General features: G+C 51.6%; 1 protein-coding gene across 11 annotated transcripts in view; it reads left to right on the forward strand.

Annotated features, from left to right (window-relative positions):
• EBF3 (EBF transcription factor 3) overlaps window positions 1–12,500 on the forward strand; it is a 128,466-nt gene that overhangs the window by 95,627 nt on the left and 20,339 nt on the right. For 10 of the 11 annotated variants that reach the window (XM_017537871.2, XM_017537872.2, XM_017537879.2 and 7 more), the window contains exons 9-10: window positions 385–515; window positions 1,020–1,146. The exons of the other annotated variant lie outside the window; for it this stretch is intronic. In XM_017537871.2, the coding sequence (XP_017393360.1) occupies window positions 385–515; window positions 1,020–1,146 (258 nt within the window). The remainder of the gene's footprint in view (window positions 1–384; window positions 516–1,019; window positions 1,147–12,500) is intronic. 11 annotated transcript variants of the gene reach the window in all.

A 12,500-nucleotide genomic window follows, 5' to 3' on the forward strand; every position in this document is an offset into this window, starting at 1 on the left:
AGGAATCGAAATGCAAGGCATTTGCTCCTCCATCTCCTTCAACAACCTTTTGATTGACTCTGCTTAGATCTGTACAGCAAAGCAGATAAATCGACATGCCACATGCATGCAATGCTTAATCATTTGTAATAGTCATATTTGCCCTGACACATAATTTGCTATATCAAGCCATTTTTTTTCTCGCTCACTAGTATTCCGCAGCTCGGCCTTTCCTTTATAAAACATTTAATAGTTTGCTTTAAACACATCAACATGCTGATGTACGATTGCCCTGTGCGTGCCGCCTGGAGGAACGGCGCGCCTCTTCTCCCGCGGTGCCCAAGCGGCCTGGCGTCGGAGGCAGGACGGGCTCTAAGTTCTGCCTTCTCTGTCTTGTGCGAGCAGCCACTCCGTGCATCAAGGCCATCAGTCCCAGTGAAGGCTGGACCACGGGGGGTGCCACCGTCATCATAATTGGCGACAACTTCTTTGACGGGCTGCAAGTTGTGTTCGGCACTATGCTGGTGTGGAGCGAGGTAAGCCGCGGAACCGGTCGCGCGCGCTGTTGCTGTCTCCATGAATGGATCTGACAAGCTGTCAATAGTGTATTGACACCAGGCGCCCTATGGCAAAATCCCCTTTTAACGCACTGCTCGCCTGTGGCAGGAGCTTCTCTTGTGGGTGGGTGCGGAACACCCCCCGCCCTGCAGCCCTGGGGTTGAAATCCTGCCACAGAGGTCCCCCGTACACTGGAACAATTAGTGCTAGAATTACTAGAAACGGGTTTAAGGAGACATATGGTGGCAATTTTCATATGAATGATGCCCTGTGGCCTTTCCTGCAAACTAAAACCCAGGATCATTTGCAGATATTTTTCTTAAAGAATACTGTAGGTCCCGAGACTCTGGGTGACAGCTAGGAGGGGCGTGCGGAGACGATGCTCCAATTTGTGCTCATTTTGTTAATTATATCCAACTGGCAAGTGTCCGCCTCTCACGGCCAGTGCCGCTGAGCGCCTGTTCACTGTGTGGTTTTTGTAGCTGATAACTCCCCATGCCATCCGAGTCCAGACCCCGCCGAGGCACATTCCTGGCGTCGTCGAAGTGACCCTCTCCTACAAATCCAAGCAGTTCTGCAAAGGTGCTCCTGGGCGCTTCGTCTACACCGGTGAGTTCACGGCTCCAGCTTCTGCGGGGAAGTGGTAGAGGCCTCCTCCCCACCAGGAGGTGCTCGTGAGGGTGCAGGAGGATGGTGCAGACAGGGCAGGGGTCTGTGGGGGGACAGGTGAAGCCCCGCTGGCCTGTGGTTCGGGTTTAGCGGGCTGTGTTGTTTCCACGTTTGTTCAAGACTGCGTGTGAAGCCATGGATGGGGCAGCCCCCATGGCCGTGTGACCTTGGGTACCTCTCTCCATTTGTGGGGTTCCTCACCTGTAAACTAAGAGGCGGAGGGAATCATCAGTAACAACAGTGACCTAGCTTCCACTGGGGGAGCTGCCCTTACGCCCAGCTCCACGTGGGGCTGGGGCCCGCATGTCCACTGGTCTCCATGCCTCTGCCCTGTGGTGTCTCTGCTGTTCTGATGCACAGCCCGAGGCTCAGAGAGGTGATGAGGTCAGTGCCCAGGCCATACCCCCGGTAAAGGCAGGGCCCATGTGAGGCTGGTCTTTCTTGCTCCAGCCGGGGGTCTTGAACCCTGCACGACTCTGCTTCGTAAGGTGATTCGTGTTGTTTGAGGGCGTGGGAGAAGCTCGTGCGGGCCGGAAACGGCCTGTGTAGTTACACACGCTTGCTACCTCACCGTTGCTCTCTCCAGTGCTTTGTGCACACAAGGGCTGAATTCGCACCACTTGTTGGGACAGCTTTTGAGAAATGCCGTAAATAAACTTCAACTTGGCTGGGCATGTTGGCTTACACCTGTGATCCCAGCACTTTGGGTGGCCGAGGTGGGAGCATCACTTGAGTCCGGGAGCTCAAGACCAGCCTGGGAAACATGGCAAAGCCCTGTCTCTACAAAAATTTAAAAATTAGTGAGCATGGTGGTGTATGCCTGTGGTCCTAGCTGCTCAGGAGGGTGAGGTGGGAGGATCACTTGAGCCCAGGAGGTCAGGGCTGTAGTGAACCTTCATTACACCACTGCACTCCACCCTGGGTGACAGAGCAAGACCTGCCTCAGAACAAACAACTCACTTCAACTTAAGGCATGTTTGCATTTTGATTTCTAATCTTAGCTGCCTCCAAAGGCTGTGATTTTGAGAGATGTTTTTAATGATGGACAGTGCCTGCTGGAATTCAATGACAGTGAACGTGATGAGTACTTACTGTCTGTGGCCTTGACCTGCTTGCTCAGTGGCTGGGTGACTGTGGCCTGGTGTCTGGGGTGGCCGAGAGGGTCACAGCAGGAACCTGGACAAGGGGATGGGGCTTCAACTCCTGCCATCACGACCTGAAGGATGCCCACTAGGACACAGTCCTCTCCTCTGTCTAGAGAGTGGGTGCCGTGGAGGATGCTAAGCCCACTCTGCTTTCAGAAGGTTTAAAGAGGCAATAGACATCCCTCACCTCTTCCCATCTTAGGAAGGACTCAGTGAGCAAGGAAGGCAAGATGTAAATCCTGTCCATCAGGCCCACTATCCATCAGGGCCAGCATCACCCCAGGGTGTGCCTGGATGGGTCCTGGCGGTGGGCCAGGGCTGCTGTTGCAGAGGTGTCCAGTCAGTGACAGCTCAGCATTCTCCATGCAGTTAGGGTGAGAGAGGCAGTGCCTGCCCCACACTAGGGGCCATCTTCTGTGGGACCAGCACACATAGGACCAGGTGCCCAGGAGCTGCCAGAAGACCCCAGGGGAGGCCCACTTCTGGGGTGGACACCTCTTGGCCTCCATGTAAGACTCTGAGATTGAGAGAGAGCAGCTCCTCCAGGTTTTGGGGTCCCAGTGTTTTAAGAAATAGACATGTCACAATGGGGTTCAAAAAATTGGGGCGTCTTTTAAACACTGACATATACTTCAACAAACACGAGCTTTTGCTGTGCAATGAAGTGCAACGTCTGTAGGCCCTAGGTACCTGGGAGAGGCTAGGCGTCAGAATCCCGCCGGGGGCCCGGGGGTCCTTTCCGGCCCCTTGCTGTAGGGCTCTTTCCATGTGTGTGCTGAAGCCACGCAGTCCACATTTCCACGTCACCTCATGCAGACGTTGGTATTGATGCCACGTGCCCCTGAGGCCCATGGCCCATGAACTCCTGGCTGTAGCAGCTGCAGGGCCCGTGCAAAGACCTGGGGTTTGCAGACAGACTGGGAGCTGTGCACATGCTTACTCCTGTGGTCCCAGTTTCTCCTCTGCTCTACCGCGCAGGGTTTTGGTGAGGATCAGGGATGACGTAGGTACTGTGTCTGACACACGGCAGGCACTCAGTACATGGCCCTTCCTGTGGAAAGTCACTGAGGGTGAACTTCGGCTGGGTTTTGCGGGATCCTGCTCAAGTCTGAGCATCTTAGGAAGGCAAGTGTTAATTGGTGCTTGTGAGCCATGGAGCAGCACCTGAGCTGCAGCAGGCACATGCCCGGGGTGGGCATCCATGTGGGCACCTGTGTCTGCTGCCGGGTCCCGGTTTGTGACACCAAAGTGATGTGTGTTTGCAGGTGGCAGGACTGACTGCCTCTGCACAAAAGTGGATGAATAAGCCACTTGCTCTCACCCTGGACTGTCAGCCCATCCCGGATGAACTCTTTAGTGGATGCCTTCAGTGGATCCTTTTGAGAGTTTGGATCTTTGCATATGTGGGCTTTTTGGTGGGGAAGTCTGCACAGCTGTTGTTAGAAATGAGACTGGTTTAAAAAAAAATAAGATTGCAGAAAGGTCCAGTCCTTTCTTTGCACTTCACCTGCTCTCTCCTGGGGATTCTGTCCCCTGTACTGCTGAGAAAGGTCCTGGGCTGTGCATTTGTAGACAAATGTGTAGGGTGGGAGGAGCCGCCTGTCACTGGCTGGCAGCTATCACGTGGCGGAGCCTGCAATATCAGTGTCCCCTCAATTCCCAGCATGGCTGGGCCCTGCTCTTGCTGCTCTGGGGCCGGTGAGGGGAGCGGGCAGCTCTCTCCTGTCTGCAGCCTGTTCCTGTCACCCTCTAGCCAGGTGGGATGACTTCCTTGGCCAGGGATGTCCTCTCCAGGAGTCTGGGTGTCTTGTATCCTCTTGCTAAGGGACCAGTGGACCCCTTTATTCCAGCCCCCCACCTAGCCTGTCCAGGTACCCACCTTCCATATCTGCAGCCCGTATTGTGCCCACTGAGCAAAATATGGATATTGTGACCCTGAGCTTGTGCCCGACTGATTGGGCTTCTTGGGCACAAGCTCAGCGTCCTGGCTGGCGGAAGCTTCAGGGATTTCCTCCATTGAGACATGCTACTACACGTGGGCATTTGGTGATGCTCTGCCTCAAGCCCAGCCTTTCCTGGATGGCGGTTAACCTATTGGCTCCCCCACACCCCAGTCATTAACAGGAATATCCATTTCAAAGGTGATGTAAGGGATATAGGCTCTATAGGCTGGGGAGCCAAGGAAAGGTAGGGTCACGACCTGTCTGACCTGGAAGCTTCTGTCTGATTTGCATTGCTCCGAAATTGATGGGGACAATGAGGTAATCACCGGGAATTGCACTCCCCCGCTGAAAGCTGAGCCAGCCCCTTTGCATGTCACGACATAGGCACCGTCCCCTGGGCGTCTGGTTCCCATCAGTGTCCCCCAGCCCCGGAGGCTGCCGGGACACCCTCACATTTAACCTTCCCTGCGTGAGGCCGGCTGGGGCCGCCAGGCCGAGGGATAATGAACCTGTGCTCAGAGGAAGGGCCGCCCGCCAGGGGCTGGGAGGGACTTTGCAAAAGGCCTCAATGATCTGTTTACAGTGATCTGAGAAACACCAGATTTTTCTGAACCAGACCCTATTAGTCAACCCCGAGTGGGAAGGGGAAGGCAGGCCAGGCCCCATCCATCCAGGCCCTTTTGCCTGCTGCTTTCAACTCCTGTAAAGACACAATTACCTTGGGAGGCTGTGGCGGTTCAGTTGATTAGCACGGTGAATTAAAAGAATGAGTCACAAATGACATGTCCAGCGCTTCCATACTGGTTCTTTGTATTCCCATGTGCCTCACCCTGTTGTAAGAAGGTCAAAAATTAGAGAGAGAGAACAATTTTCAAGCGGCTAGCACTTAGGCGCAGAATTAACAATCACTCTGTATGTAATTGCCAGTTAATAGTAAATTGCCTTCTAGACTGTAAAATGCAATATAAACTGGTGGGCACCTAAAATTAAATTAATGAGATATTTGCTGCATTTAAAAGTGAATAGTGCAAATTAATAACTGAGTTCAATGCTTGTTTTAATATTTGTCTAATAGTGTACCATTTGCTTGTTTAATAATAATTAAAATAGTCCCAGAATGTCCTACCTGAGAAACTCGCAGTATACACAAATTGAGCAGTTTCTCATTTATAATTCCACCCATAGAAACGCATCAAATGGTTAAGAGTAATAAAAGAAATTATTTTTTAATTAGAATATAAGCATTACAGTGTTGTTTGATTAAGACAGATTGGAATTTGTATGCATCTAATTGAAATTATGTTACGGAGAAAACTACTTTTATAGACACATTTTCAAGTGTAAAGCGTCATGGCACACACGTGCGTTTTCCTGTTTTCTTACAGTGTCCATTTGGCAGAATGGTTTCCTATTCACCAAAAGCCCTGAGGCCGGTTGGGGGTGGGGGCTGGACTTCCAGCATCGTTCACGGGACACTGGGGACCTGGGGGGGTTGGGTGTTCTCACTTTTGTCAATCATTCAGATGGTTGATTGACCCAGCCTCATTTTAGAGATTTCTTTTGCTCAATTAAGGAAATTATCACAAATTACTGGGAGTCAAAGTGTTGTCTTCGACAGACTGAACCCAGTTGCTAAACAAGATATTGGCAGGGGTAGCAACTACACTGAAGTGGACACAGGGAGCTCTTGACAGCTGAATTCCTGGACGGCTCCCAGCCCTGGATGCGGCTACTAGATGGGAGCATAAAAGTGATGATTTTCTGCACAAGGATGTGCATTCAGGTTCAGGCTTATGAAGTTGTTACTCATCCAGTCATTGCTAACAGTTTCTGTTCTTTCTGATACGGTACTTATGGTTTACTTTCCTCCTCCCTTTTTTTTTTTAAGTCATAATGTACCTTAAAACTGGCAGTGCATCTAGGGGCGACGCTCTGTCCTCCAGGGCTGTCCTGGCACCCTCGGGTGAGGCTTCCCCCTGAGCTCCTGGCGGGTGTCCACCATGTAGCCCCACTTCACTCCCCTCGCAAAAGCACTTGTGGTTCTTAAGTGTGTTGAAGATCTTTTGTGTGCGTGGAGAGGCGGCCCTTTGACCATGCCAGCCCAGCCTGCTGTCTCCCAGGCAGATGCTTCTCAAACAAATTCCTTGGATGCAAAGAGCAAATGATGCTTAATTGCTGCCCACAAATCACACTATTTTTAATATGCTCAACCAAATGCTAATGCCTTCCTTACATGTAAACCACATGCTTTCCTCATGGGTCGTGGAGTGTGGGGAGTCTTTGGCTCAATTCTGTTGGTGACTCCCATCATCCTGTGGTGCGGCCAGCCCCGCCCCCTCCCCCACCCATGGCTGACTGTGCCTTCCTGTCTGCAGTGGGCACTCCTGCAGCCACACTGGCTGTTCTGCTTCAAATTCAGCAGTCAGTGGTGTCCAAGGACATCTGTGCCCCACCATCATCCCCAGTTAGCCCCCGGGGAATAGACACCCTTCAGGCACCTTTGCTTTTCTATGGAGTTGGTTCTGTCTGAGAATAGCCCGGGTCTGTGTTTTCAGCTCCGACTGACTCTGGACCTGCCAAGAGTTGGGCTCATCACAAGATAATGCGTGACTCCAGCAACACGGCTTCTCCTGACTCCACATTAGCTTTTGTACTTTGTTTAAATATGGATGGCAAAGAGTGACTTTTTTTTTGAACTGGGGTGGCGTGTGTCCATGCCTCAGCCCCTTCCCCTGGGAGTGAGGCCAACTGCCATCACTGGGGTCATTTCAAGGGTCCTCAGAGCCCCTGAGACAGAGCCACAAAGGGAGGGAGGGAGGGAGGGCTCCTGCTGCAGTCTTCCCCACCGCTGCAGCGTAGCATCAAGCCAAACCGTGATCAATTAATCTGCCCGCATGCTAAGTGGGTGCTGGGGTGAGATTCGATAACACGGCCCTTGGAAGAGTGGGGCCGGGAGGACTTCCAGGGTCACTGCTGCCCCTCTCTTTCCTGTCTCGAAGGGGACCAGGAGAATGAGACACACCGTTTGTGCTATTGCACAAGTAGACTATTTGTCCTAATCAGTGACACCCATTTGCTAGAATTGCTTAAAATGAACTATACCTCATACAGAAATCGCACATTTAGAGAGTTCCATTCATCATCTGAAAATTGAGGGCCAGTAAACTTTTCTGCTCCTCCAGTGGGATCATAGGCATGCATCAAAATGTTAAAAATGATTGGTGAGAGGGAGCTGTCACCCATTTATCAAGGAAAAGAACATTATTTGCTAATTTCCCAACCAGGCTGGTGACAGGGTGCTTCGTCTTTAGACCCACGGTGACCAGCATGGCCTTTTTGTTATTAGTACAAGTCAAGCGCTTTTGGGCTGTTGCTAACAAGACACATTTGTCTGTCATCCGAGGGGGCTCTGGTCGTTTTCCAAGTGGCTGTGACCAAGTCTGCACCCTGCACCCCGATTGGCTGCTCTCATCGGGGCCACGCTAACCCAGGAGGAGAAACGAGCTGATAAATCACAAAGTTTCCATGTCAAGGTGAAGGTATTGACTCTTCAGCACCAAACCTGACAAAATGTAGCAGAGAGGAGACGGCCATTCATCTTCCCCAAAGGACAAAAGGGTCATCTGGGTTTTACTTGGTAATTGTTGGGCTGAGGACAGTGAAGGTGGGCCTGGCCCTCTTCCCCTTAAGCCCCCTGCGTAGGTGGGTCCCCTGGTCCCGCTCCTCACTCACCTTGCAGTGGCTCAAGGCTGTAGCCCCTTCCTGGGGCTGCAGGGAGGAGAGTCAGGGATGGAGCGGGGTCACACTCCAGACTTTTGAGTTTCCCACTGAGAAGGATGTGCCTCTGAAAACAGTGTGGCTTGGGTCCAGGAGATGGTGTGGGACTGTGGGAGAAGAGAGCAAGAGACCATTCAGAACAGAATAAGTGTAATCACCTGCAGCGCAGAATAAAGCCCGGATAAGAAGACCTAAAATTAAATATCACAGATTGCTCTGGCCACAACTCCCACAGGTTAAACGCTGAAGACCAAGGGAAATGTCGGAACAAGCATGTCGGTAGAGAACCTGAAACAGAAGTGTGTGGTTCTTTCAGTACCAAAGGGGAGGTGAAATAGATCACTCTGTTGTCCTGGAAGAATAGGAACAAGAACCAAAAGCTGCCTCTGTTTCTCTTTCTGGCTTACGAGTTACCGGTGCCTCAAGCCCCCTCCCACCAAATCCATACGGCTGGACATCAGGCCCAGTGCCAACAGCCCATGGCTGGAATCGGTAGAGTACCTTTCACTCCAGTGTGTGCCCGGCCAGCTGAGTCAGTGACAGCGCTGGAGCCGGGCTGCTCATGGTTTCATGTGAGGCTGTTTTTGGAACATCCTGAGACCTGTCTGTGCACATTCAATCAGTTGGGCCTTTTTAATTTGTTGTAGAAAATGCAAAATGAGGCTGGGCACGGTGGTTCACACCTGTAATCCCAGCACTTTGGGAGGCGGAGGTGGGTGGAGCCCCTGAGGTCAGGAGTTTGAGACCAGCTTGGCCAACATGGTGAAAGCCTGTCTCTACTAAAGATACCAAAACATTAGCCAGGTGTGGTGGCACATGCCTGCAGTCCCAACTACTTGGGAGGCTGAGGCAGGAGAATTTCTTGAACCTGGGAGGCAGAGGCTGCAGTGAGCCGAGATCGTGTCACTGCACTCCAGCCTGGGCAAGATAGAGTGAAACTCTGTCTCAAAAAAAAAAAAAAAAAAAGAAAAACGAGTAAGATGTAACTTTCTTCTCTTAGAATGGTTTTAAAATAAAGCAACAACAACAAATAGAAGGCTGTATCAGTCAGCGATGTGGACTGCTCGCCACACTAAAAGGCAAAATAGAAGTTTTCAAATGCTTTTCAGGAGCACATGGAATGACTTGGCTGTACAAGGGTCGTGAGCGCGTGCAGAGGGGCACATGCCCTCGAAGGGTCCTTACGCAGCGTGGGACGTTTAAACAGAGAAGCTCTCGTTGAGCTAGGAGGCCATGGCAGATTTTGGTCAGCATTGGTGCAAATGATCTTTGGAGGAAAGTTTCTTAGAGGTAGGGCATGGCTGGGGTCGTTCTTTTCTTCCTTTCCCTTCTGGATGCCACCCCCTCCCTGTGCTCTTGAGATAGCCATTTCTGAGTCTTCCCACGTAGAAAGCTCACAGCCTGGCACAGCGAACCCTGGAGCCTCTGAGGTCTGGACCCATCCTCCAGGCATCTGATGACCACCGAGGAAGCTGAAAGTCGGGAAATCCAGGGGGTTGGACTGGGGAGGGTGGATTCTGCCAGGTTTTTCTCCATCTTTTTGCATATTTGTCTTCCCTAGAGGAGGTCCTTGGCTGGAAATCTGCCCTCTGGCCCATCTTGTCTCCACCCAGGCACCCTGGCTGGGTCAGTCACGTGCCTGTTGAAAGCCATCCCTTCTAGCCCTAGTTCCGAAGTCCCACTTAGTGTTTTTCCTAAGGAACATGGTCACGCTGCAGAAACATCCCATGCAACCATTAGGCCTTTGGGCACCGAGCTTCCAAATAGGCACCAAGCTGAGGGCAGCGGCTCCTCCAGGGCTCTTACGATGGAAGAGCCTTCAGGACAGGTGGTATCGAGATTGCTTTACCACATGCTTGGCATCAGCCTGTGGCCCATCCCAGAGTAAAGACTAAACAGCCATAGGCTAGGCTGGGAATTGTTTCCGAAATCCACTGACTCCTAATACCCTGTAAGGGAGAGAAACGTGTCACTGGCAGACACCACGCAGGGTACTGGGCTGCAGTGGCACATGCCCTCTACCCAGGGAAGCTGGCATTCGGTATGTACAGCCCCAAAGACTGGGCTCCAGGCTGTACCCCGGCTTTGCTGTGGCACCATGTAGGTGAATACCTGCCATGTGCCTGAGCCCTGCACCCACCAGCGGGCTGCCCCCGTTCCTCACCACCCCAGATTTCACCATCGGTGATTATCCTTTCCTGTGCACTTGCAAAATGCCAGCTGGTAGGAATGATCTGTAGGATGAGTGTGGTGTGAGCAGCGTCCTATACAGAGGTGTGACACGCTGTGGAAGCTCACCGTCCACGTGGTTTGGACCTGCCCCTGGCTTCCAGTGTTCTGCGTTTGCCCACCTGGATATGGCAGGTGATACGGAGAGGCAGGGAAGCTGTTTGTTTCTCGTAGGCGCTCATGGTTGGGGTGTCAGGTGGGGTGACATCCCTGCCCACCTGGCAGTGAGTCCCTCGCCAAGGGAAGTGACGGTCTCCATCCTGGCAGCCCAGGGCCTGGTACTGGATGGCACTTGGCACGTGTCTGGTGCAGGGGCCACATTTTTCATGGAGCTGACTTAAGGTCTTGTAAGAATAAAGCAGGACCTGGAAAAGTTAATAAAATATTCAGAATGAAGAAGGTGCTCCATCTGATGAAAAGAAGAGCAGGCGAGGTGCTGGTGGATTTGAGAGGAGGGGTGCCCTGGTAGGCGTTGGGGAGGTGCCCACGGAGGCTGTATCCCTGGAGGCTGAGCAGCAGAGATTGGGGATTTCCAGGCTAAAGAGCGACAGCCGGGTATGGGGCTGTGAGGGGGGTGGGCCAGGGCTGGGTAGGGGCTGCCATGGCAAGATGGAGGTCAGAGGAGGACATGGTGGCCTCTGGTCTCAGTACACCTTAGCATTTGGGAACCCCATGTGGAAATAGGACAGTTTTACAGGAGACACATAATCTAGTATGCTGTGTTCAAGGGCTGTGCTTTTGGGGATTCCAGTGTTTACATTAATCTCGGTGATGTCTTTAAAGCCTCTGCCTTAGAACATTCCTTTTCTTCTTTATGCAGTCTGAAAAACCAGGAGTTAAAAATGCCTCCGTGGAGATTGAAAAGGATAATAATGTTGGGAAACTGAGTGACACTCCCTGAATGGGAACAGGTTCCCTCCACCAGGCCCTTCCCCCGCAGCGGGGCTCTGTGCTTTTACACAAGTACCAGACACACGTTTATTCTAAGCACACTCTGGCCCTGGAAGGTATGTCCTTGGTATAGACGGAGCTGGCACATATATGCTAATTCAGATGAGAAATGTTACTTTCACTAAAAACACTTGGTTTTTTCTTCAGATACAATTCACGTATCAGAGAATTCACCCGAAGTATACAATTAAGTGGCTTTTGGTACATTCACAAAGTTGTGCAACCGTTAGTCTAATCCCAGAATGTTTTCATCACATGAAAAGGAAGCCCATGTCTACTAACGTTGCCTCATTGCCCCTTCCTTGGAGAGCGTCTGTCCCTGGATCTGTCCAGGTCCCCAGAAATGAGAGCTGTAGAGAAGTGAGAGTGTGGGGGTGGCCCATGCCTTGGATTTCCTCCCCTACCCTCGCTCCTGGCAACCATGAACCTACCTCCTTTCCCTATGGATCTGCCTGTTCCAGACATTTCCTACAAATGGGGTGACACGTTACAGATACAGTTCTTTGTGTCTGGCTTCTTTCACTTTGCATGTGTTCAAGGCTCATCCCTGTTACAGCGGGTATCAGAGTTTCTTCCTGTACTTGGCCGAGTACAATTCCATGGTACGGACATACCACATTTTGTTTATCCAGTCATTCATGGATGAACATTTGGATATTATGGAAAACACTGCCATGAACATTTGTGAATACATTTGTGAACATACAAGAAACATGACGATCAGTTTGGCTTTTCAAAATTGAAAATGTGATACCTTCTGGGTTGGCCAGGTGTCTTCAGGAGGACTGCATTACTCATTACCTTGAACACCTACTGTGCGCATCACACTGAGTAGGGCAGGTCCGTGGCAGAGGGTGACCCCTTGAGTGGCCTTCCTCCTATGGGGAGGGCAGATGCTCACACAGGCACATGGCGTGGCTGGGAACAGGTCCCCATGGGAGTGTGGCCCACTCCAGAGCACAGGAGGGGCTGCCTCTGTCCTCAATCCTGGTAGGGACACCTCTGGCCTCGGGAGGGGCCTGGACGTTGCAAGCTCCTTTTTCCGTTTACCTCTGTGTACAGATTTCCCGCTGGCTTAAAGTGTGCAAATCCATTGGCCAGAGGGTTCTCCACGGAGCGTTAGATTTCCCACTTGTTCTTAAGACCTCCTTCCTCCCCGCAAAAAGTCTCTGGGAGGCGTGGCAGCACAGGGACTGTGATGGTTCTTTTTGAAAGAAGAGGATAGCTTTCACTTACACAGATGATTTGA

This window comes from Cebus imitator, unplaced genomic scaffold (genome assembly GCF_001604975.1).
Source record: "Cebus imitator isolate Cc_AM_T3 unplaced genomic scaffold, Cebus_imitator-1.0 Scaffold107, whole genome shotgun sequence".
NCBI classification, from domain to species: domain Eukaryota; kingdom Metazoa; phylum Chordata; class Mammalia; order Primates; family Cebidae; genus Cebus; species Cebus imitator.